This window comes from Syngnathoides biaculeatus, chromosome 9, assembly GCF_019802595.1.
Source record: "Syngnathoides biaculeatus isolate LvHL_M chromosome 9, ASM1980259v1, whole genome shotgun sequence".
Classification (NCBI taxonomy): Eukaryota; Metazoa; Chordata; class Actinopteri; order Syngnathiformes; family Syngnathidae; genus Syngnathoides; species Syngnathoides biaculeatus.
Genome location: NC_084648.1, coordinates 20,574,925 through 20,600,222, shown reverse-complemented (window position 1 = coordinate 20,600,222; position 25,298 = coordinate 20,574,925). Strand labels below are relative to the sequence as shown.

At 49.4% G+C, this 25,298-nt stretch overlaps 1 protein-coding gene across 4 annotated transcripts in view; it reads right to left on the bottom strand.

The window, feature by feature from the left end:
* Positions 1 to 25,298, bottom strand: part of pcdh7a (protocadherin 7a) — a 192,452-nt gene that overhangs the window by 38,041 nt on the left and 129,113 nt on the right. For 3 of the 4 annotated variants that reach the window (XM_061829690.1, XM_061829689.1, XM_061829688.1), the window contains exons 3-7: positions 20,232 to 21,110; positions 19,004 to 19,121; positions 17,001 to 18,709; positions 15,081 to 16,242; positions 5,617 to 6,414 (exon numbers count right to left, since the gene is read on the bottom strand). In XM_061829690.1, the coding sequence (XP_061685674.1) occupies positions 5,617 to 6,414; positions 15,081 to 16,242; positions 17,001 to 18,424 (3,384 nt within the window). In that variant the 5' untranslated portion in view covers positions 18,425 to 18,709; positions 19,004 to 19,121; positions 20,232 to 21,110. Of the gene's footprint in view, positions 1 to 5,616; positions 6,415 to 15,080; positions 16,243 to 17,000; positions 18,710 to 19,003; positions 19,291 to 20,231; positions 21,111 to 25,298 lie in introns of those variants that run through there. The other variant, XM_061829691.1, reaches the window with a different exon arrangement.

The following is a 25,298-nucleotide window of genomic DNA, read 5'->3' as shown; positions in this document are numbered from 1 at the left end:
TGATGTAAGAGCTGGAAAACTTTTTATCCCGACTTGTGTGTCATCACATTCTTATCAGAGCTTTGTGGTGGTGGTGGCGGGGGGGGGGATGTGTGTGTGCATAAGGAATGGCTGTGTGCAATTATGCACCATTATGTACTCATAAGAGCGTTTACCGGGCCGCTCCGGTTTGCGTCTGCGCGTTGCTGAGGAATATCTGACGGCGTCTGCGGCGCCCATCCCGTGCCTCGGCTTGTCGGCGAGTGGGAACGACATTCCCGCATTCCATGCCATTTTTTTTCTCACAGAACTTGAAACAAAAAGCCAAGGAGAGGAGAGGAGTCGCCACTACTGCGACACTATCGGCGTGCGCTTTTATCTGCTGCGCTCAACGGACTCGACTGACACGCGACTTGCGATCCCGTTCCGGCCCGGGGTGACCTTGACGTGCGGGGTGGGATCATTTCTGTGGCTCCGACTCCTGCGGAGCCTTCCAGTGGCCTTTTTTGGGCTTGTCTGGCACAAGCGAGTCGCCGATTCAAAGTAGCCTTAACCCTTCCGCCAAGACCTCAACAAAAGCTTAATTCTCATTTCCCGCGGAGGACGGGGATTTACACGACGATGACGCGTGCGGAGAAGCGACGCAGCGGGGGCTCCCCGTCCCTTCCGGAAGTGGACGTGGCAATTTCTGCTGATTGTGCAAACGGAGATTATGCCGGCCAGTGGAGGACACTCCAGTAATTACAAAAGTCACGGGAATTAATTACTAAATGAGGGGATGTGCAGGTTGGGAGTTCAGAGAGAAGCCTCCTCCTCTCTTCAGTGCACAAAATATCCACAAAGTCAGGCCTGGGTGAGTTGGGGATGGATGAAGCGACCCCTGATCTCAAAACCTACATTTGCACTTCCTGCTCTGATTCGACAGCTTCCTGTACAAAGTTGATTTACACCAAAGTCAAAAGTGTTTGTTTTTTTCGTTACTCGTCTGCCCCACACTCAGGAGATCTTGATATGATTTGAAAACATCCCAAATCATTCAAACCCCTTCATTTTCATTTCTCCCTTCGCTTTGCTAGATGTGGCTACGCTAGGTAACGAAGCAGTTCCCTGCAAAAGCGTACAAATGGCATCAGTATCAATATCTTTTGTGCAAAGTACAACAAGAGACTGTCAGGTCCTCTGGGGTGACCTCTGACCTCACAAACGTCCTTGAGTGTGAATGGAAAAGCTTTCCCCCAAAACACACTCCCAAATCTCGGCTGCTCGAGATGGCACCGACGCCAGTCCTCCAGCGAGGCCCAAAACTTTTGTCCACACTGCGTGTCAACGACAACAACTTCAAGTCGAAAATGTCAGAAAAGAAGGTGAAAGCCATCGAGTCGAGACAAAAAGCCACCACGCCCAATTGTTGACTTTTTCGTTTTTGGTCGACAAGATGACTTCGCTGACCTGAAGAGTGAGTTTGGGATGAAAAAAGTGAAGGAGTAAATCTCGAGCGGAACTTTCAACCCACAACATTCCCACATGGGTCAAGTTTAAATCAATCTTGACAAGGCGCTGAAGGCAAACAAGCATCTGGATCCATTTTAAGCTTTCTGTGACCGCGTCTCCCGATCCCGATCGTGTCCCGCACGTTTCCCAGCCCGACTACACCAAGGCCACAAGGACCCCGCCTGCCGCTCAGCCGTCATTTCCGGGTCACCAGATCCATTTCGAGGTCCAACTCATGGGCCGATACACGCGCGGCTTACCTTGTCCTACTTACCTCTCGCTCGCTCTCAACTCTTCACCTTCCCACCTAAGCGCACGCCCTGAACTCGCTGTGACTTTAATGAGCGTGTCGGAATCATCCCGACAGAAGGTTACAGGTCGGTCGCGTCAGGCGGAAGCGAGACGGCGTGCGTCCCGCTCGCGCGGCTGACGGCGCCTTCACCTCCGCGCCCTCAACGCGACCTTCACGGGGATGCGCCTCGACTGACGTGACGGCCCGGGTGTCAGCCCGTGACAGACGCTCATCATATTTAATCCTGAGGGGATTTTGCAGAAATGAAAAGCTGCTTTTCAATTTTATAATCCTTTAGACCTAATCGCTTCACCCACATCCGTCCGTACAGTCCAATTAGATGAACAAGACCGTCTGGATTATTTGCGGAAAAACTCCGCTTCGTACTTTGTCCTTGGCCCGTCTCATCGGAACGGGTTCTGCTGTGCTGAGACTGGAGCCGTGACCTTCTCCTGTTTTGTCACCCAAGGAGCTAAAAACTGCACAGTCAACGCACCTGTAGTCTCAACATTCTTAACCGCCCGCTGAACCGTCCCCAGATGCCGAGGTGTGTCCCCCGGTTCGATAGCGCCGTTGTGCCACTCAAGCCGGACGGACACACTCCGAGAAAAGAAAATGCTCGCTATAGTAAAAGGAGTTGCGAAAACGCCGAGTCGACGCTTTTGGAGGTCAGCGCGGGCCGAGGGACGGCGCGAAGGTAGCCCGCCCGCGCATATGGCAAATACAGCGGGGGTACCGAACTAGCGCCAAAGGTCAAAGTCGAACTGCAGGTATGAAAACAGGAGAAAAGAAATCCGGCCTTTGACAGAACAGCATTCCTCAAGGTTAAAATATACGTTGCAGAATTTAAAAAAAAAAATATATATATATATATATAAAACTAGATTGCTGCAAATAAATGAATGGGCACTGCTGAGAATTGATTGTGGACATTAGCCAGGAAGAAAGGGTCCGTGCTGTGTGTGTCTGTGCCAGTGGTTTGAGGGCAAAACGAGACCACGTTGCCCATATTGACTGCAGTGCCATGTGAGCGCTGTGATCACGAACGTGTCCCCGTGCCACCGGGTATCCTGATGACCCACATCTCGGCAGGCCGCTCTCGCTCTTTGGATGCCGCCCAAACCAGCACCCCCTGCCTCTCTCTCTCGCTCTCCCTCCATCAGCCAACCTTTTACTTTTAATGGATATTTTTGGTGCTGACCGAAAAACGAGGAAAAAAAAAAAAAAAAAAAAATACCCACTGAAAGCATATTTCAATTCTTCGTTCGCTCAGTTGCTAAGTAGGAGTCAAAGATTGAAAAGTTGCTCCTGCATGACGTGGCATCTTCTTGACAACTTGCCCACTTGTACAATGCAATGAGCTGCACGATTAATATCAACATTCACTTAAAAACACGTTTCATATAGTAACTACAATGCACACACTGAGCTTATTAAGTAGCTAGTTGCAAAATAGTAAAAACATCCAAAAGCAGGAGAACAGTTCTTTGCTACTGGAATCTAAAATACCCACTACGAATAATAATAATAATAAACTTAAACATAATACCAAACATAAAAGTAATCATAATCAGACCAATGACTGTCAATTTAAATTCAGCATTTTTTCTTCATGAGGGAGATTTTGTTACCAGTGACTCTTTCGATGTGATTATTCTATAGCTATTTCATCCACTACTTGAATAATCTTCCCACCCCTCCCCCCTTTTTTTGCATGCATTTTGTTCTCGTTTATGAGAGCAGGACATCTACCCTTGAAGTGCATATTGTGATACTGAGCGTATGGTCTAAATTTTGGACAAAATTTGAGACAACAAAACCAGCCTTTGGCAAACAGTTAGCATCAGAATTAGCACTAGTTCGCTGTTTCACTACCATTTCGCTCCTTCATTGTGTTATATGTACATCACATATTAAATATTGCCACCAACTTTGCAGAGTTAAATTTAAAAAAAATATATATATATATATATTTGTCGTCATCTCGTTTGTTTACCAGCAAAAACATTTTTTCAGGTATCGTACAGGAAAAAGAACGAGAGATGACCTTGACCTCTGACCTTCACCCTCCAAGCACCTTTTAATGGACGTCTGCGGCAGATGCGGCCCAAGTTGTTCCAGATGTCGTTAAGATATGACATCATAAAGCGCGGCCGGGACAGACGACCGACGCAAGAACGCCGAGGCGAGCCGCTGGCCGCTGCGCTTTTGCGGGAATTTCAATGACCGGACCGTAATTTTCGTCTGCCGTTCGACTCGTTATTTGGAGCGGTTCTGCTGATATCACATGACGATCCTTCATTGGCGCTGCGCTTAGTGACCCAGTAAAGTAGCTCAGAAGTTTGAACTTCTCGCTCCCAGCTCGTTCCCTTGCCTTCATCTCTCCGCTTGGCGACATCCAATAATTCTCCTCCACTCTCTCCCGATTCTGTCAGCGTCCCGGCTTTCCCGCATTTGGCACCCGGCCGCCACCTTTCGGTCCCCGAGCCGGTCTCTCACTTGCATGCATTTGAATGAAGTCCTCCCCCAAGCATAAAGTCAGCCCCCCCCCCCCCCCCCAGTGTTAACGCATTCAGACACGTACAAGCAGCCGCAGTCTTCTGGACAAGGAATGAGTGGGTGTGTGTGAGATCTTTTGGAGGTGGACTTGGGACGGTGGATAGTGCACCCAGGGCCGCGTCAGAGGAGTTAATTACTCCGTGCGATCAATAATTCATTTACGCTGTCAGTTTGTGTGTCTGCGCGTGCCTCAATGTGTGCTGGCATGTTTTGAGTGCACGTAAGCATCAAGACCAAAACTCTCCCAGTAAGCATTTTCTTACCCTGGGAAAGGAAGATTAAGAGGATTGACTCCGTAATGGATTAACCTCAGAAGTGTGTGTGCATTATTTTGTGCGTGTGTGTGTGTGTTGAACGGGATCAGCGAGTCCCGCGTATGAATTGATTAGCCTAAGAAGCTCCTCTGGTTTCTTTTAAATGACCACATCAGCACTTTTTCACCGCGGGAGGATAACTGCAGAGCCTTCAGTCACGCAAACAAGACGCTGGCCCTTTAAGATGGGTGAGCTGTCACTCAAGCGTCATCCCCCCCCCCCGTGGACTTGCTGCGACCACGCTGCGTCGGTCCATCTAAGACGATAGATGATAGATGATAGACGCGTGTGGGAAGAGCGTGGACTCGGCCGGTCTCCGTGCAGTATTCATTTGTCAGACGGACTTCGGCTTTTAACCGCTGCGTCCTGTGCGAGGACGTGTCGCTGCTTGAACTGGCGCCGCAACTGCATCGCTCTAGGAATGTATATTTCTGTTAAAAATGCAGCTCTCGACAATACAAATTGAAACGGCAAACGAGGCCAATTAGCCTGTCGGGGTCAGCTCCGCGTCCGCTCCCCCCTACGGCCGTCCACCCTCTGAAGACCTCGGGGGGTTGCCCGCGTACACAAACAAAAACATGCCCGTTCGCATACAAATACTGCAGTTCGTGGGGTGGGTGGGGGGGGGCCAACATTTTTAATACACGATGTTATGCGCGCAGACATTTAGACAGCGGGGTACCGACGCACGGCTCAAAGGCTTATCGGGCTGAAATGTGCGTGCAGCTATTTTGCCGAGATAAAACAGTGTTTAGATGCGAGCTGCGGGCCGTGCGCTACAGTACGTCAGCTGACGTGTCAATAAGAAGACGCCGAGCCAGGGAGGAGCCGACAGCGATCAGGCGGCGTGAAGCGGACAAAGAGCACGACAGCCAGAAGGAAGGACGTGGCTTAGTGTCAGTGCGCGGCGTCGTTTCTCCGTTCAAACAAAACGAAATGAGCGTGAGATATGACTGGAGCAACTTCCGGGTGCCGCCGTACCTGTTTGTTGTACTTGTTCCCGGTCTGGCAGCCGTACTCCGAGCACTGGTCCGAACCCAGGGACATGGCGTCCCCGTTTCCGCTGCTGCTGCCGCTGCCGCTGGAGCCGGCGCTCCCCACGCAGCCCCCGCTGCCCACGAAGGTGTTGGAGGGCGGCAGCTCCTGCACCGCTTGATGCTTCTTCCCTTCGGCCGGAGGGGATTGCGGCTGCAGGTTGACTGCGGGGAGAGGCGAGCTGGACTTGTAGTGCCTGGCCAGGTCCGGACTGGACTGGTGGCGCCTGCCGCCGCCCATCCTCGGGCTGCCGGGGTCGCCGTCCACGGCGCAGTAGCGGGCCGCGAGGCGCTCGCTGGCGCTGCTAACATCCTCGTCCTCTTCCTCCTCGTTGGCGTGGCGCCGAAGCCCGTTCACGGTGACGATACCGCTGTACAGGGACCTGTCTGACTTGCCGGGGCCGGCCGCCGCGCCAGCGCCGTTTCCGTTGCGCTTGTCCCGCCGAGCTTTGCGGCCCCGGTCCGATCCGCCGCCGCCGCCGCCGCCGCCGCGGCCGACCTGCGGCTGGGCCCCCGACGGGCTGAAGAAATCTTCTTCCGGCTCCTTCTTACCGGCTTCGTAGCCGTTCTTGCCTTGAGCGCCGCACTGCCTCGCCGTGACTACGAGGAGGATGACCAGGATGACGGCTGCGGCCCCCGCCAGAACGCCGATGGCGACGCTGAGGCGCTGCTTGCCTAACGCGCGCTCGCTGTCTGGGTCCCCGGCGATGTCCAGCGACAGCGGCGCTAACAAGCTTCGGCTTACCTGTTACGAAAAGAACGCGAGCGTTAGGAGCACGAAACAAAACAAAAACAAAAACAAAAAAAAACAAAAAACAGGGTCAAGACATTGCATCTGTGCACGGTTGCCGAGATCGGGCCTGGAAATGCAAAACAACGTAACAAATCGTGATACACTTACATTTCAAGAACTAAACCAATAGAAAACTGAAACACTTTCCCCAAAGACGAACCTGATTCCAAAAGACGAAAAGGCAACACGGAACTTGTGTTTGGTCCTTTTGTTCATTTGTTTCCTGAAATGGGAACGTGCTTCACAATCGTTTTGCACGTCCAGGCCACGGTCAGATACATTTACATGGCAGTTTGAAAAACATTGATTCGTTGAACTAATATTCCCGTTTAGCGCATAAGGTCAAAGTTCAGCCATAAAAAAAAAAAATGGAGTAAGCTAAGATTCGTGCATGCTGTCTCAATGCTTTCGGAAGCAAAAAAAAACAAAAAACAAAAAAAAAACCAAACAAGCTCTGTAAACCTGGAAGGAATGTACAGAAAACGGCGCCGCATCCGTGATTGTGACCAAAGTTATGAACAAATATCGCACTCATATGAAAAGTCCTGCAAATCTTTGGAGCTTGAGTGCTTTGGCCGAAAAGTTAGATATCCCAAGCAAATATGCCATGTGTCTGATCTCTCTTTGCCAACATAAAAACGTTGTATGAATCATGTTTTTTCTGATAGTTACAGATTGACCCTATTTCTAGTTCTAATATCTCATATGGGAAAAACTCCCCAAACAAATTAGAGGACCGAACGAGTTCCGGATCGGATTATGTTCAACATTAGCTACAGTGGAGAAAGATAAACCAAACGAACGGCCGTTCCCTGGAGTAGTCATCACATTTCACAACATCCAACCATCCAGCCATCCATTTTCTTAGCCGCTTATCCTCACAAGGGTCGCGGGGAGCGCTGGAGGCTATCCCAGCTGTCGACAAACAGCTGCACTCAAAGTCACACCGAGGGGACAATTTAGAGGGTCCAATGAATGAATGTTGGATGTTTTTGGGACGTGGGAGGAAGCCGGAGTGCCCACGCAGAGAAAAGCCAAGCGGGTACAGGGAGAACACGCAAACTCCACACAGGCGGGTCCGGGATTGAACCCGGGACCGCAGAACTGTGAGGCCGATGCATTCCTGCTGATCCACCGTGCCACTTATTTCACAACATAATATTGAGAAGAAAAAAACTCTAAAGGGAGGAAGGATGCATGGGGACGGTGGACATACTGCACCTCATTCCTGTGTGCGTATATTAGAACGACTCATTGTCATGGGAAAGATAATTATGAAGTCACTGAGTCGTTCGTTCATGCAATTTGGGAGGCAGCCACGGATACGAGAACGCGAAAACATGACAACGGCGCACACGAGAAGCCCCCACGGAACGTTCTAGCTGCGAGACATCAGGGAAAACCACGCACCCACCGAGCTGCCAAGAGTCGAATCACAGAAGAGAGGAAAAATAAAAAAATAATAAAAAATAAAATACAATAAAAAAAGCCTCATCGACAATGACGCAGTAGGTGCGAGACGCAGAGGAACATCAAACAGCATCTTCAGCTTAATTAAAGCCATCGCTGTGTTTTATGGGCCTCCTCGCCATTATTCCCAAACACTTGGAGTGTCACTAAATATATTATTTGTCTTGCGTTCGAATTCGCGTCCGGAATTTGCTCGCGCCCGCCAACTGGGTCGTGAGGTAAATATCGCACGTCAAGTCGTTTGAAGCGGATGTGGGGGGGGGGCTTGCAGAGTGCATGAGGCAAGGTCGCACAGCCAAAGAAGAAGCAGTCAATACGTGACGCAGAAAAGGACAAAAAAAAAAAAAAACTAAATAGCAGAAAATGACTGTATCGCCATTACAAGCGGCGTATAAAGCGGCCATTGTGAAGGCGAAGTGTGGGAGTGGATTTGTGCAGGATTTGTTATCCTCTTTTTTTTTTTTTTTCTTCTTCTTCTTCTCATGGAGATTTGGAAGGATAGTGACGAGGAAGGCGGCAACATTGTCGACGCGAGGCCGTTTGGATCAACATAATTTACACCCTGCACGAATGAGGCCGTCGTCGTCCGGTGAGGGTCGACACTGATGTCGATGCACAAACGTGGCCTACGTGGTGGAACCAGAATTTATAACCGGTTATGCGCCGTCGGCCGATCGGCGACGACCAACTTTTGCAGTTGACCCGGTCGAGAAATAGAAAGCGCCGCTATGAAAAGCGTTTCTTGCATGGACAACACGCAGAGAAAGTGTGCACGTCGGCGCTTACGCGACTCGGCGGTGTAAGCTGTCTGTTCGTTAGACACGTCATTATGCAGCCTTGACGTGGAGTCTCAAAGCTCACATGACAATTTCTTCTCTCCTGTCAAGGCTGGAAATGACATACTCGAGTAATCCCTGCAACATTCTGCCGGCTTAATAAGAAAGACGCCGCGGAAATAGCGGGTGGAGGTGAGTGGGCGGTCCGGGGGTTTGCAATCCCCCCCCGTGAAAATGATGAGCAGTTCCGAGGCCAAAGTGTGGAACTCGCTTTGCATATTCTCCTACGGCGACCTTTCCCGTTTGTTGTGTTCAAAGAAAGACAAAAGTACTCTGTACTGTACACGTCCCAAGTGTTCAAATCTGTAGTTGAAGCTACAGATGTGCACGCGTCGGGAGCCACCAAATTTGGCCGTGTCACTCAGAATCCAAGTCCCAGAGCGAGCCTGGATTCCGCTTGGGGAGTTTGCTTCCAGCTGAGCTCGGCGTTGGCATCTCCGTGCATCTCTTTGCTCTCCCGGGAGTTCACAGATTAAAGAACAGTACACATGCGGATGCTGCGACCGTGACATGTTCTCTCGCGAACGCGCCCGTTGATCCAAATTTAGATCTCAGTCGAAGCCGGAGCGCCGCACGCATTGGCGAGAGCGCTGCGGTTCGGAGGCGTCGGCTATTATAATTAATTCAACGCTTAATTATCCAGGTGGGGATTGTGTAAAGTGTAAAACCTCTGCAAAAGTCGAGTGTCAAGTACCACTTCTTTCAAATCACGAAGGCTAAAGAAGGCGCGATGCAGATGTGTTAAGGTGCATTCTCAACCGCAGGCAAAAAGAAAAAGAATCAGGATAAAGTCTTGAATTTTTTTTTTTTTTTTTTGGAATATTACGGGAGAATCAATCATTTGACTGAAGGTAAGAACTTGATGCACCAAAGTCCCCCCATTGTTGAGTCCATTTTTCTCAGGAAAAAAAGCATTTTGATCAAATAATCACTTCATTCAGAATATGTAGCAAACGGCGAGAGAGAGCGAGAGAGACTGAACGTTGTGTGAATTTGCTTCACTTATTGATTTTTTTATTTCTCTTGACAAAAGAACTCCCCCCCCCCCCTCCCGTAATTCTATGCCAGACCCAATTTTTCCTGTTGTGTGAGGGCCCAATAGTCCAATTTTCACCTCCCCCCAGGAAGTTTCAGGCTCTTTCTTGCCCAGGTGCCTTCCCGCATGACGACGTTCCGTACAGAACCCATCAAATGATGCTTCTGGTCTAAGCGATGTGCTGTACCAGATCACATTTCTCCTTCTCTTTGCTCTCCTTTCACTTTACTGGCAAAAAAAAAAAAAAAAAAAAAAAAAAACACTCGGGCCCTGCTATTTGGGGTTGACTTGAACTTTTTAGAGTCAAAACTCTCAGGTGACCACAAGAAATACAATTACTACCTGATCCATTCCGTAACTCAGTTCCACGGTACGGTTACCCGGGTTTCAACTTCAATTTCCGCCTTTGTGCACGACCGGAGTGGCCATCTTTTTATGCCCAATTCGGCCAATCACTGAGCAGTCTTAGCTGCCAATCATCGTAGCGGCTTCATCGAGTGTGATGGTCGCGATCGCTCGGTCCATTTACAGGTTAATTGTGAACGTTGCCTTCCAATCTGCAGCGGAACGGTCGATAAAACCCGGACCCAAGACACAAATTCAGACGGCCGCTTGTTTCTCTTACCAACAGTCATAAGTGCCGATCAGCAGTAAAGTCGGAAGACAATGAATGCGGTGTACAAGAGTTCCAAGTACTGTCGTTGCAAAATAAGACGGCTCCGGTGTGGCAGTAAGAAAGTGGATTTGGGTGACCTGATGTCCAAATCCCAGGGATGACAATGCCAAAGGAGAGAAAAAAAAAGTTTGAAAAGTAGCCGGGGGTCTGGGGGCCGCAGGCTCTCAGCGGGGGTGCAGGGGCAGCGCCCCGTTGGGGGCCCAGGGGGCGAAGCCCCCCGAAGCTAAGCCATTTTAGCAATTTGTTAGCCCCAAAATCATTCATTTCAACACTGGATTGAACTGTATTTGTGGAAAAAATGTCCCTTGTTTGGTGCTCTACCAGTACAGCAAAAGTTGAAATAGTTTCATTTCTTCATTTCTTGCTTGAATTATTGGACTTATTTGAAGCACATTATATAGAAGAGTTTCACCATTTGCCAAACTCCTCTTTCGCTGTTTACTATGGATACAGCATTGTATTTTCTTTTCGATATGCAGTCAGTTATTCATAGAATTAGTATAGTGTAGAGATGAAGCACAAGTTTTGATAACAATATAAATCAAAATGACCTTACCACATATGTGCTGTAGACTGCTTTATATTATATATTTCTCTTCAAGGATGTAATCAAGTCAAAGTTTTTAGTATTTCAATGAATAGTTGATCTACAATGGAAGAATGGTCATTTTGGTCTGAAAAAGTCGGAAATCCGCCCATCAGCGGAAAATTCTCATCCCTGAAATCCAGAAACCTGGCACTCAAGTGGTTCGCAGGTGCGCCCCGCAGGGGTTTTGGGGCCAGAATCTTGGCTCTGGCCCTCCAATGTGCAATTTAAGTTCTCCACGCGCTTGCATAGAATTTCTCCAAATGCTACAGCTTCCTACCACACTCCGAAAACACGGGTTAGGTTAATTCAACATTTTGAAACGATCATCGGTGTGAGAGGAAAGAGCTGTTTTGGGTTTTTTTAATTTACCAAGGAAGGCAATTGAGAACAGATTGTCATTTGCATTTCCTAGCAGGAAAAACAAAGCAAGGGCAGAAAGAAGATGTTTGTCGATGGGACCCCGGGACAGAAGCAAGTAGGCCAGAGGGCGCGCATGGCTCTCGCCCAAACAGTCAGCCGGGATCGCTTCGGCTCACCCGCGATCCGGCGTAGCCCGGTGTCAAATTCTGACGCTACGACGGGTTGAGCAATTGCAATATTTTAATAACAGCTCAAAAATGTAGTATATTTGGGAATGCAATTGTTTCTTCCATCGAACTACACATCTATTTGAATCCCAAACAAATATATGCGTCGCCGATACGCAAGCAGCCAATCGTATCGCAGTCCTGCTTAGAACTCAGGAGGGATTCGTAATAGGGCGTAGGCGGCGCGCTGGTGGGCGGCTGCACTTTCTTGGAAGACAAAAACCGAGCATCAAAAAAAAGCTACTCGCGGTGACGGAGAGTTTTTCAAGATCTGTTTCGCGAATACAGACGAATAGATTGGCTGAAGTTATTCTACGCAAGCGAACAACTGCACATTTTGCGACAACATTCAGACGAGATGAAGCTTCCAAAAAAGCTTTTAGCGTGAGGTCGACCAAAAACGGTGAACCTTTTTCCAGCCCTAAAAGAGCAAAGTGTTGAATTTTGTTTGAACGCGTCAACTGGAAGGAAGTCTTTGGCCGCATGTACTCTTGAACTTGATTCAGTTCTTTCACAGGCTCTCATTCATTTTTTTATGTCCTCAAATATTCATGTCAAATCAACAAGCTAACCGATGTGCGTAAAATGTGAAGCAGGGCCTTTTTCCTTCATCCTCGCGCCGTGACACAATCCAGAGTCGAGATCCTCCTGCTCGTTTCGTTATGATCTCGGGGGCTCGAATCAGATTTACAAAACAAGGCATCCTTAAGTTGTAGCACGCCAACAATGTCTAAAATAACTCGCTCCGACAGCACCGCCGTATTGGTGCTAATTAGCCAACACCAGCACTGCTGCAAGAAAAAGAACATTCTCCTGTCGCGGTGCTGTGGCACTAGCAGGCATTTTTTTTTTCTTTTTTTTTTTGCCGCCTAATTACATCTGGCGTCTGTCCACCGCTCAGTTTGACTTCATTATGAGACGGAAGAATTCTCTCTCTTCGCTGACTTCTTGTACTCAATTACTCGGACAAGTTCCTCCTTGCAATCGCACTCAACCTCGCATGTTTTGCTCAAAGACAACATAAACGGCAGCTTGGACACGTTACACCTTACGTTTGGACTCACTGGTCACTTGGGCCCATTGTTTTTTTTTTTTTTTATTCCTCCTGTCGGCACCGTCGTCGTGACACTTGCCAAATGTTCTTTTGCAATCGCCACAAAGCTCTCTTGTTGGACAATTTGTCGGCCCACTCTTGAGTGAAAGCGTCATAATACTGAGGTGGACTGGCTTACCTGCAAATGCTACAGCACGTTTCTCCGTTCACTCGCCGCCCTAAAACGCGACATTTGGGGGACGCTTGGTTCTCCTCACAAGGTGAATTACGACTCCCAGCCAGTGCTAACGCAGGTTTTTGGACGATAAAAAAAAAATGAAATAAATCAAATAAACGGGCAAGGGTGCACACACTGCCATTTCTACTGACAACGAGAACATGACAAACATTTCTTGGAAATCATTTGCATTTCGCCTTGGGGTAATGTTGTCATTTTGTTTGTCACGAGAAGAAAGACTTGACCGGTAGATCTGAGGGGGGAAAAAAGTGAGTAGTGAGGATAAGCTAAATGGAAGACGAAGGAAGGAAGGAATGACATTACATGAACATTAGCGTGGGCGGCACGGCGGGGCAGCTGTGGAGCGTCAGCCTCGCGGTTCTGAGAACCGGGGTTGCGCCTGTGTGGGGTTTGCGTGCCCACCCCGTGCCTGCGTGGGTTTTCCAAAGGACACTCCGGTTTCCTCCCGCATCCCCAAAACAAGCTTGCATTCACTGGAGACTCCAAATTGCCCCGTCGGCGGGACTGTTGGCCGGCGACCGGCTCAGGGTGGACCCCGCCTCCTGCCCGACGATAGCCGGGAGAGGCTCCGCCACTCCCGCTTGCACTGAGGGATGGATGAACATTACTCTGCTCATGACTCTGGAAACAGGAGTTCAGAACATCCCGAGCGACATTCCCATGTTCCATTAGAAGGTAATTTGCTGTGGAGTCGATGTGGGGGGACATGAGGTCAAATGCCGAACATTATCACGGACTGTCCCTTCCTTTTCAAATACCTCCAAGCGAAGCGAGTTATTTACTGCTCCCGTCACTACCCGTGCACAGACCCGACGGGGGGAGGGAAAACTCAACGCCCTCCAAACACCATCAACCGAACCGTGAGGTAAAACTTTTTTCCGAGCAACTCACATCGTTACATCGTCGCTGAGCTGAGCTCATTTCATTACTAATCAATTCCATTTACGTGACGCAGAGCAGAGCGACATTTTTGTGGTTATTACCTCGCAGCATTTGTAGATGAACGGAGCCAGTTTTCAAGCATAATGGGACTGGCATTTTGTTCGTGTAATGAGGCTGTGGTAGAAAAACAGGCTTTGTAGCAGAAGTACACAAAGTGAATTTGGACTGCCGTGGTTGTTTCTGGTGCAACAGTAATGCCGTTATGTCGAGTCAATTTGCTCCACAAGCTGGCTCCCCTTGTAGTCAACTTTTTAGTTCCACAAGACCACACGATTTGATGAGTGCAGATGTTTTCTTTCCGCGCATTCCTGTCGTAAAATGACTTATTTAGACTCGAGTCCTGTTTCCAGGTACTTTGTTTTCTGTCTGAATACTAATGCACGGCCTGTGCAGCATGATACAACAGAAACGTGAAAAAAAAAAAACCCTCATCAATATTCAGGCCTACCATCGCCGAGCGACCCCGCTTAAAGTGCAGCTTCCATTCAAATGAACATACTTCAACGGACCCGGCGGGGGGGTGGGGGGTGGGGGGGACAAAACTGGGCCAGTCCGTCTCTCTGCGTCTGCCTCCAACACAATATCACCGCTAATGCTTTTGCTCTGTCGTCCTCTATCCCGCTCTCGCGCACACACCACGCACCTATTTCCCTCGGCTCCGCGTTCAATGTTCCGTAAAAGAAGAGCCTCTTCAGTAATGACTGTTATTTTAACCACACAGTCATTACAAGAAGTCAGACTGGACAGAGAACACACTCCTGCAGGATTCAAAACAACAAAGAAGTCAGCGCTGCCAATAGTCCTCAAAAGATAAACGTGATTCTTTATCCGGGACCAATGCAGACACAATTAAAGTCCTAAAAATGGGCCGAAAAGTGCAAACCCAGAGCGGAGACTCCAGTCATTTAATTCTATCAAGAAAATAATCGCCTTACCACTTTAGTTTAAACAGCTACAATCAGTTTTAATTAGTATCCTCCTCTTTTGTAACGCGATATCAGCGTGGCCATTAGCGGAATGCATCGGAGGGACACAATCTCGTCTTGGCTATCGTCGCCATCTCGGTAGAACAATCTGCACAAGCCAAAACGGGACAGATCCTTGCGTCTTCCGATTATGATTCATTTCTTTCAAGTTCTGCATTACCCTACGAGCTCGAGTCAAGGCAGAACACGGCATGCAAAGATTACCTGCGCGTCGACCAGGGAGGCGTTGACCAAGCTCTCGTTGATGAAGACGTGGACCAGCGCCGTGGCGCACAGCGAGGGGGTCCCGCTGTCGTTGACCCGGACCACCAGGCGATGCAGACCTCTGTGGCGTCGCTCCAGCGGCTCCGCCAGTGTGATCACGCCATTGGAGTGGCCGATCTCGAACAATCTGAAGGGATTCCCCCCAACCAAGGCGTAGCGGAGGTCCGCATTTGGACCCGCGTCCGAGTCTGTGGCCGTCACGGTTCGGACTACGGTGCGGGCGCTGCTTGCGGGCGGGAGCAGCGTGTAGGACTCGTTGGCCGGAGATGTGACGGAGGGGGCGTTGTCGTTCTCGTCGGTCACATAGAGCGAGACGGTAGCTGTGGCGGTTTTGCGAGGCTCTCCTCCGTCCACTGCGCGTACACGGAAGGTGTAGGCGGAAAGCTTCTCACGGTCGAAAGACAAAGTCGAGAAGATGGTGCCGGTGTTGTTCTCAATGGAGAACACCTCCTCCTGCTCCTTCTCTCCGTTGTCCACCGCGGTTTTCTCCCCTGGCCCGTCCATTTCTACATAGAGTGCGAGTTCTGCGTTCTCACCTTCGTCAGCATCCGTCACGGTCACCATGCCGACCGGGCTGTTGGCGAGCAGGTTTTCTTTGACGTAGAATGTAAAAACTTCCTGGACAAACTTGGGCGCGTTGTCATTGCGGTCGGTCACCTGAATGACGACGGTCGCGGATCCCTGGAGAGCGGGGTTGCCCTTGTCCCTGGCAATAACTTTGAGTTCGTACCGCTCTCTCTGCTCCCTGTCCAGGACGCCAGCGGCACGGATATCTCCGTTATCGGGATCTATGTGAAACGGCCCGTTTGCAACAGCGTCCAAGGTGTATGCAATCTCTGCGTTCTTGCCGCTGTCTGCGTCGGCGGCCACCACGGTGACGACCCTCTCATTGGGGGAGTTGTTTTCTGCAAAGTGGACCTCCACTACGCTTTGGGCGAAGACTGGGGGGTGGTCGTTGTAATCGACAACGCGCACCATCAGGGAACTGTTGCTGGAGAGACTCGGGCTCCCAGAATCTACGGCAACAATGGTGACGCTGTACTCTTTGGTGACCTCGTAGTCCAGCAGGGCTGACGTATGCAGGAAGAATTTCTTTTTGTTCCTGTGAAAATGAGTCAAATATACATTTATGGAGTATCCGGTATATGTGTCGGGGTGTTTTTCAAGCCCGAGTTAAAAGAATGCGCATTCCTTGATGAGGCCGCAAGTGATGATAACACTGGAAGGGCATAATTATCCAGCTTATTTTCTGCGTTGGAAATGGCTCGGACTCATTAGTTGGTGATTTTCTCGTCAAAGACGAATCTAACTACCCATATTATAACCGCAAGACTGTAAAAGCAAGTAACGCGGTAGCTCCATTTTCATTTGCTGACTCTCTCTGTTTGTCTCGCACTCTGTTCAAATCCTTCCGAAAATAGTTTTACAACTGACTCGAAAACAGTGACATTTGGAATATGCACGACTGCAATAATGCTGGTAAACGAAGTCAGAAAACCCTTGACTTGAATGCACATTTATGATTCCGTTTTACAATTCGTGTGACATTTCATCCACTCTGGTTTTAGTGAATGAGTGACTCACTTGAGCTCAGATGATTAAAAAACATAGGATTCTCTGCCAAACGTCGAATTTGTCGAGACCCTTTCTAGAGAAATAATGGAGGGCCGATCGCATATAGGTGTTGTTGTTGTTTTTTTTTGTTGTTTTTTTTTTTTACCTTAAATAATGTGGTTTATCACGAATGCGTTATTATTCCCATTACTTAGGATTCATAACGTCCTCCAGAATAATTACAGTCAATCCCTCGGAAGCAATCCAATTTTTTGTTGGTGGAAAATTCCGCCTTTTCTGACTTACCGGTCAAACGCTTCATCCGCAGGTAAGGGTGGCAGAGCTGTTTCGCCAGCTGGCTTCAAAGTGAACGGGACATCCCCAACAACTGTACAGGTCACAGCCCCGTTTTCTCCTTGGTCTCGGTCCGAAACCTGAACCAGAGCGACCGGCGTGTCTACCAGAACGTTCTCAGGTACGAGCGCTGCGCCATCTCGCACTGGGATTCGGCCGATCTTTCGAATCTCTACAACCGGGACGTTGTCGTTTTCGTCGCGGACTGCCAAAATGACTGCGGTTCTGTCGGTCCGTGGCGGCTGACCCCTGTCCCGGGCTGTGACCGTGAACCGGAGCTGGGCCACCTCTTCCCTGTCGATTCTGTGCAGAACGCTCAGCCATCCGGTCGCCTCGTCCAGTCGCAGCAGCCGTCGGACCGATTCTGTGGCCGCTCCAAAGACGTACTCCACTTGGCCGTTCACGCCGACGTCACGGTCCGAAGCCCTCACCTGCAGTACCGGTGTTCCCGGAGGTGCGTTTTCCGCCATTTCTGCCTCGTACGTGGGCCTTTCGAACTGCGGGCTGTTGTCGTTTACATCTGTGATGGAAACCCGCAGCAGAGCTTGGGATGATCTCGGGGGGTTCCCTCCATCTCGGACACGCAGGATCAGTTCATACGAGTCCTTCTGCTCACGGTCCAACGTACCTTTGACAATGAGTTGAGGTTGTTTTTCACCGTCTGGTATATCAGCCACTTGGAGTTCAAAGACAGTACTCCTGGCTCCTCCCACAGTATCTCCACTCCTACCCCTCCTATCCCCAAGCCCGTCGACTCTACCAATGGGAGTTCCTCCCACCGCGCGTCTCGCCGAACTCGCCCCAGCTGCGCCTTCTTGGATCAGCTCGTAGCGGTCGATGCCGTTTCGTCCAAAATCCCTGTCCGTAGCCGTGGGGAGCAGGTAAAGCGTGCCTATTGGACGATTCTCCTCCACCGAGAGCTGGAGCACCGGTGAGGGGAAGGAAGGTGTGTTGTCGTTGATGTCCGTTATGACCACACGGCCTTCAAACAAGTCCACCCAGCTTTGGAGGGGGCCGATGACGGACACCTCAAAGTCTAAGAAGCACTCGTTTTCGTCAAAGATCATCTGGCACTGGGGCATCTTTTCCCTGTCAATGCGCCTCGGCCCCGTCGTCAGCTCACCGGTCACGTTGTCGATCTTGAAGAACTCCGAGCCGCTTTCCAGGGCGAAGGTGACGTCCCCGCTGCCCGTACCCGCCGTCAGGCCCAGGTCTGCGGCCACGTTGCCGATCTTGACGTCGGGGGGCCCCTCCTCCGCCACCCGGTACCTGAGAGCCGAGCGGGCGCCCGGCAGCTGAGTCAGCAGCTGCAGCAGCGGCAAGACCGCGAGGCTGAGAGCCTGCGCCGAGGAGTGCACTGCACCAAGTCTACGCATGGCTCCGTTCGTCCTGCTCTGTCTGCTTGGCACTGTTTTGCCTTGAATGACAGGCTGGCCTGCCTCCTCTTTCTTTTTCGCTCTCTAGTCAAGCGTTGTAGCCCACAGCGTGGGTGTCTGATTTTGTCTTTCTCCCTTCTGACTGACACTCTTTGCTAGTGATGCCAGATGTCTTATTACGTCCTTTATTCTCCTGTTTTGTTTTCTCAACAGCTATTGCAACTCAGTCCTGTTCGCGCTGGCCTCTTCAAACCACGTGATTTATTCATATAGAACTCCAAGGGGCTGCAGAAATAAGAAAAGAAAGCTTTCATTAAATTCCGGCCGCGCTCAAAACGTTGCTGCCGTGTTTTCGGCGTTACTTTTCATGATTCTAGTCACATATGGGACGGCATCTTTTTCCTCGCGTGTCTGACTTTCCCAAAACTGCAATGCAGCACCACCGGTCGCCACACAAAAGAGGAGGCGAGCCGCGCTTACGACTCAACGGGCACAGCCGACAAGGACCGACAACGACGAGCGCCGAAATCTCAAATTGGCTCCGAGGAAGCCAAAAGTCTAATCGTCGCCTCGTCTTACCTGAAGAGCCGGCGGACGCCTTTTGCTTTGTTTCCCTGCAGTGGCGGAGCGACGTGCCAAGCCATGGGATTCCTCCACGCAACTTGGAAGGGGACAGCGGCACTTCTTCCCGCAGCCACTTTGTCACACGCAAACCATGCAAAAAAAAAAAAAAAAAAAAAAAAAAAAAGAAAGAAAATCACCAGGCGAGGCTGCTCATTTAGCGGGAGATCCCGGCACGGCCATCAATTACGCGTTAATCCTCGCCCGCTCCTTGCTCGGCGTGTCGCTAATGGAGCGAGTGAAGATGCGTCTTTTTCCAAGAGTCCCGCATTCTCTCTCTCTCTCTCTCTCTCTCTCTCAACTTGCACCTCCTCCTCCTCCACCTCCTCCTCCTCTTCCCTGTCCTTTGGTCCCCCCCCCCCCCCTCACCTGCACTGCTCGGGACTGCTGCTGTAGCTTGCGATACTGCAGTTTCTCTCTCTCTCTCTCTCTACTGCAATATTCTCTGCCCTAACTCACCCACTGGGTTGGAACAGGAGAGGCAGCAGAGGCGGTGTTGGGTCGTTGTGCGTGTTTGTAGGTTGCAGAGGACAAACCTTACCCCCCCCCCCCCATCTATCTCCATCCCTCCACGCATGCTGTCATATAGTTAAATGGCTTAATGTCCCGGCTGCTGACAACCCCCCCCCCTCCCGTTGCCCCTCCCCTCCCCGACAATGCATGCTGGCTACACATCTTTATTCTCATATTCATGAAAGAAAAAAAAAAAAAAAAAAAGAGTGATGCAGCTTTGTCAGCCCGTTGCACCCCCCGCGTCATATTTGTGCTGGTGCAGCTCTTTCGGTGGTGGGGGTGGAACACAACAGCGGGGAAAGGCTTCATTCACTCTTTGTGTCAAAGAGGCGTTCATTGGCACACATCCTAGTGGGAAATCATAACAGTGGCACGCTGCAGTAATTTATACTGTGGCAAATGGTCGACAGCCTAGACAATGCCTTGCAGCACAATGCTGTCAGTGGAACGCACAAAAAAAAATAGAAGGAATACTCACGTAATCTATAACCTGAGCGCCTCAACGGTAACAAGGAAAAACTCGTTCTGGAACAGCGACCGTGTGTACAACCTTTATCAACTTTACACGTCGCGCTTTAAACAACATTCGAACATTCTCAACGATTATAAAACGGTCACATGCAAGTTAACCAATGTAAAAATACACCGAAAAATAAAATGAAAAACATCTTACAACGCGTACAGCAGGCAGCCAAGGAAGCTGAAGCTGACGTCAGCAAAACTTGAGCAGTTCTTCAGACTTTGCTCGTTCGGAGATCCAATGAACGCGACCAATCGTCAACTCCACTTTGCCGCCATTTTCTCGATCTGGCGTGAAGTGACAAAAATGTTTCGCAGTCCCCTCACAAGGCCCAAAGTGAGGTGTTCCTTTTGTTCTTCTCATCACATTTTTCTTTAAATACCTTTTTTTTTTTTTAGGCTTTCCCCCGAAAAACAAAACAAAAAAGCAAAATATGTAGAAATTCCTTTTTGATTGTGACAGAGGTGAGCGCCTTAGTGAGTTTTGAGAACAATATTGAGGCATATTTTGACCGAAACATTTGGCTGAATTTCAAATTTTCAAATTGTTTGGTGACTGGGGCTTTCCAAATTTGGAGAAACCTGCGCAAAACTTGAACCAGGTTTTCGTTGAACCGCATTTCGCTCAGATGACGTCATTCAGCCCCACTCGGGAATGCATCGGCGTGGCAATAATTGCGCAAAAGCACTCCAAATATGTCAGATCTCTCGTCTCCGTCACATCTGATCGCTGATTTTCAGTTTCTTTGACGTCTTTATTGTGGTGAAGTCTTTCTTTCTGGACTTGACTGAATGCAAGAGTCAACTTGTATGCTTTTGCAACAACATCTGTAGGGTATGTGGCAAAATTGGGGTCTCCACACACGTCGCACCCCTTTTACATGGACTACAGCTACATGTCCCTTAACTGATGAAATCAAGGAGGAAGTCACTGATGGTACAGTGGAATGGTTTTCTGTTTTGGCCACGCCGGGCTCAAGTCCGCCTTCTGCGGTCGGAGTGAGCGGAGGTAGGCTTCGGCTCCCCGGTGACCCTGAAAACGTGAAGAAGTAGAGAAAATTAATGTGGGAGATTTAAAGTAATGTTAATTTTCAGGGTTTGGTTTTTTTTTTTTTTTTTTTTTGGGGGGGGGGGAGGGTACGGGGCAGTATCTCCGGCATGTTAATATGAATGAGCAGTGTTATCTTTTATCAAGGTAACATTTCTCCTTGTACTGGAGGCGGTTCGGGCTGGCCAACGTTGCGGACGTCCTCAGCATCAACCGTCACCACGCTCGATCTCGCAGGATGCGGTGGCGACGCTGTCCGTAGTTGGATCGAGCTGCACACAGCGAGGAGCGCAATGCAGTGCCGGGCTGCTGCTGCTGCTGCTGCTGCTGCTGCTGTATTGAACCCCGCCACAGCTTCCGCGCTGCCGCTCCCCCCCCCCCCCCCCCCGCATTTCTAATTTCCCCCGTCGGGTCGTCCGGGCCCTTTCAGGTGAAATCGCCCGCAGAAAAGCTATCGGAGCATCTGGCGTCAGTGAATCAATGTTATTTACTCGGACGGAGCTTTGTGTGACCAGTATAAGTGAACTGTTTGCGGCTGGCAGAGGGTAAACACAAGCTGACAAACTGCAGCGAGGTCACGCACATGCACGCGCACCCTCGCTGTGTGCGCAGGGGCGACGCTCCAAAGGCTCACTTACGCCCCCTGTTGTTTGACCCACACACCTTTTTATTTGGCCATCCCGCGTGGGTTTGTGCTAATAACACCGCGGTCGTATTATGAGCACATTCCTGAATTGTTCTACCCGCGCAAGGTCACCTCAGGTCATTTTTATTTCAGTGGAGACAAGTTCAGTCACATTTGACCCAAAGAAATGAAAAGCGTTGTTTTGCCCGAACCATTCCGATATAATTGAGCATGAATCCTCTTTCATCAGCAAATGAACGGCTGGCTGTTTCAATTTCCATATTGACTGTAAAACGCATTTGTGTGTGCGCGTGAGAGGGAGATAGGACGGGAACTTAACCCACGTTGACTTCCCTCCACTGCACTAAAGACCTAATCTCGTGTTTGTGCGGCAACAAAAGAGGATTTGAAATCCAGCACATGGCCGGCAAGGATAAGCGTAGAGAAAATGAAGACGGCGACGTATTGAATAGCATTTAGCGACAGCAGCTGATATTCAAATTAAGTATCACGGATTGCATTTGCTTGAACTCTCTTCCTGTCCAATTTGTCGAACCTAAAAACTTTCAAGGCACTGGGCCTACGTAACTTTGGCACAATTTGCCGTCCGCGGGTCATTTCGCTCGAGTATTTTCTATTTCCCAGCAGAAGCAGTTCTGTCAACTACATCGGGACACACTGAGTTTAAATATGGCATAAAAAAGCAATTTAAAAAAGTCATTTTATTCATCTAGCTTGCCAAAGTGAAGTGATTTTTTTTAATGTTTAGCTGCGGTTTTTCTTCCTACATTCGTGTAAAAATGATTTTCAGAACACTGGACACAAGTAAGTTGTGCGTGAGAGTATTGTACACTATACTGTATATAATACAATAAAAGTGTTTTGTCGAATATAGTACTGATTGCTTGAGCGAATGATCATACTGGTTAAAGTTTTCAAAATATTCTCGATAATCTTTTATTCATACCCTGTCATTTCATAATTGAATCACTGCTCTGCATGACATATAAAATATGTATCGGGAAAAAGATGAAAAAAAACAAAACAAAACCTTTGTCAGCTGGTGGGCAAATCGCCTGGCGGACGACTGCGGCGGCCCGAGTGGAAAACCGCAGTTCCCCTTTTCGAAGGATGTTGCCAATGTGTGCACGCCACCCGCGTACACGGGCGTATTATTATCATTATTATTATTATTATTATTATTATTTGCCGCGGCGTTCTTCGCAGTTTCCGAACGCCAAAGTGTCCACAACGCACTGGTCCACAAACAAAGCCACGAAACAGCAGGAGCCATTGTCGGAACACAATAGAGAGTGGAAGGATCCCAAATCCTTTGCTGATCCCCAAACGCAATCCTCACGTCAGGTGGGATCTGTACCGCCTCTGGCTTAGTCTGGCGCATCTGCTCACGTCCTGATCCCCCTCTTTATTTGCACCTTTAGGCTCTAAAGGTAGCGCGCTGACGTGACGTAAGTGGTCAAACACTAATCCCCTTTGAAAAGCACGTATACAAACGCTAAAGAAGCGCCGGCGACGTCGGCTTCAATGCGCCCCCGTAATGACAAATCGCACGTTTGCCGAGCGCTGGCGGCACTTGACGCGACAAATAGACCGTGTTGTTTGCCAAGGCTTCGACAAACACACCGTAGGTTGCGCAGTCATTAACTGCGTTAGCTGCTCTGATCTGAAAAGCTGCTGAAATGTCGCCTGCTTGTGTGCAAATCCCAAGTTAAAAGACATTGATGACATTAAATGAACCAAATCATTTGACGCTATTACTTAACAATCCCCATTTGGGTCTTGCTGATTCCTGAGAAATCATTTGCACCGCGCTCATTTATTCTCCAAATTAAGCATTTTTACAGGAAATCCATACGAAAATGAATTTTCTTTGTCAGACGTATTGAATCATTAGTGCTGGATCTCATCCAGTGGACGAGCTTTACGGCCTCAGCAGGATTGTGGGAGGTGCATAGGCGCCCGCCCGACCAGTCTACGTGTGCTTTGTGGACTTCTGTGGGGAGGGGGTGGGAGATCCAGGAATGTGGGACGGGACCTCGCGGTAAGAGCTGTTCTTGCCTTTGTGTGACCGGAATCGGAGTTTGCTCCGCACTGCCGGCTTTCCGGTGAGGGCCGAACGCTGCCAAGTCGAATACATTTGTAAAGCCTTTCATTACAAAGGATTCTCGACGGGCTTTCACAGGCCGACACGTGGCCGAGATGGATGATTCTGTCCATAACCTCGCGGACAGATTTTATAGGCACAACCGAGGTGTTGAAGGGGTCCGGTTTGGTGGCAACAGTGTTCTGTCTGTGCTTTTTGCGGATGCTGTGTTTCTGTTGGCTTTATCCGGCCGTGATCTTCGACTGTCACTGGAGCATTTGGCGGCATTTTGCGATGAAAATCAGCACCTCCAAGTCCGAACCTACGGCCCTCGGTTGGTAAAAGGCGGCATGCCCTCTCCTCCGGGTGTCGCGGAGGAGGTCCCGTCACGGGTGAAGGAAGAAAATTGCAGCGGGAGATCGACATTGCCTGGACTGATGCGGACTTGGTATCAGTCTATCGTGGAGAAGAAGCTCACAATTTACCTGTTGATGTCCAACCCTGTCCTCAACTACGGTTGATCTGGAGGTCGTGAAAACGAGATCACGGACACAAGCGGTTGATATCAGTTTCCTCGGCGAGGCGTCGAAGGGCTCTCCTTTCGCTTAAGGGTTGAGAAAGGTTAGTCATCCGGGAAGGGTTCAGAGAGAAGCCGCTTCTCCTCCACATTGAGAGAAGCCCAATGAGGTGGCTCGGGCATCTGATCAGATGATGGTGAGGGGTTCCAGGCAGGTTCCACCAGGGACGACCCACGACACGCTGGAGAGGCTACGTCTCTCAGCCGGTCCGGGAAGGCTGTGAGAGCTGGACGAAGTGGCCGGGTAGAGGGACGTCTGGGCTTCCGTGTTCGAGCTGCTGCCCTTGCAACCTGACCTCCAAAAAGCCTCAGAAAATGGAGAGATGGACGCATGTCCCCTTTCAGAAATGATGGAAATATTTTGTATCATTACAGAAAATGATGCGAGGAAGACACCTTCCACTGTAGAATCAATAAACCCGCAAACAGGTTATGCGATGGTAAATCGAAAATTCGAAACATATTGCGTGCTCGTGTGAGCAGTACCGCACAGAATGAAGTAACGTGTGCGGCAGAAAGTGAGAAAGTGAGTCTCTTGCAAAATTAATGACATTTTTGCCTGAGGGTCACAAGACTCAGTGGCAGAAAAAAATTGGGCAAAACAAATAAAAAGTCAAACTAAAACTAGGAGGCAAAAGTGAAAGTGTAAATGACGGGCGGCTGGCAGGAATTGACTGACAAGCCAACCGATGCACTCCGGGGGACTGGAAGGCCATATTTGACAGGGCTGAACACCAAATAATAATAATAATAATTAAAAAAAAAAAAAAATATATATATATATATATATAGGGGGAGATAGATAATTTAGAGAAAGTTTCAAAACCTTTGGAAGGCATCCGTTTTCTGTTTTAGTGCTGCATTTTA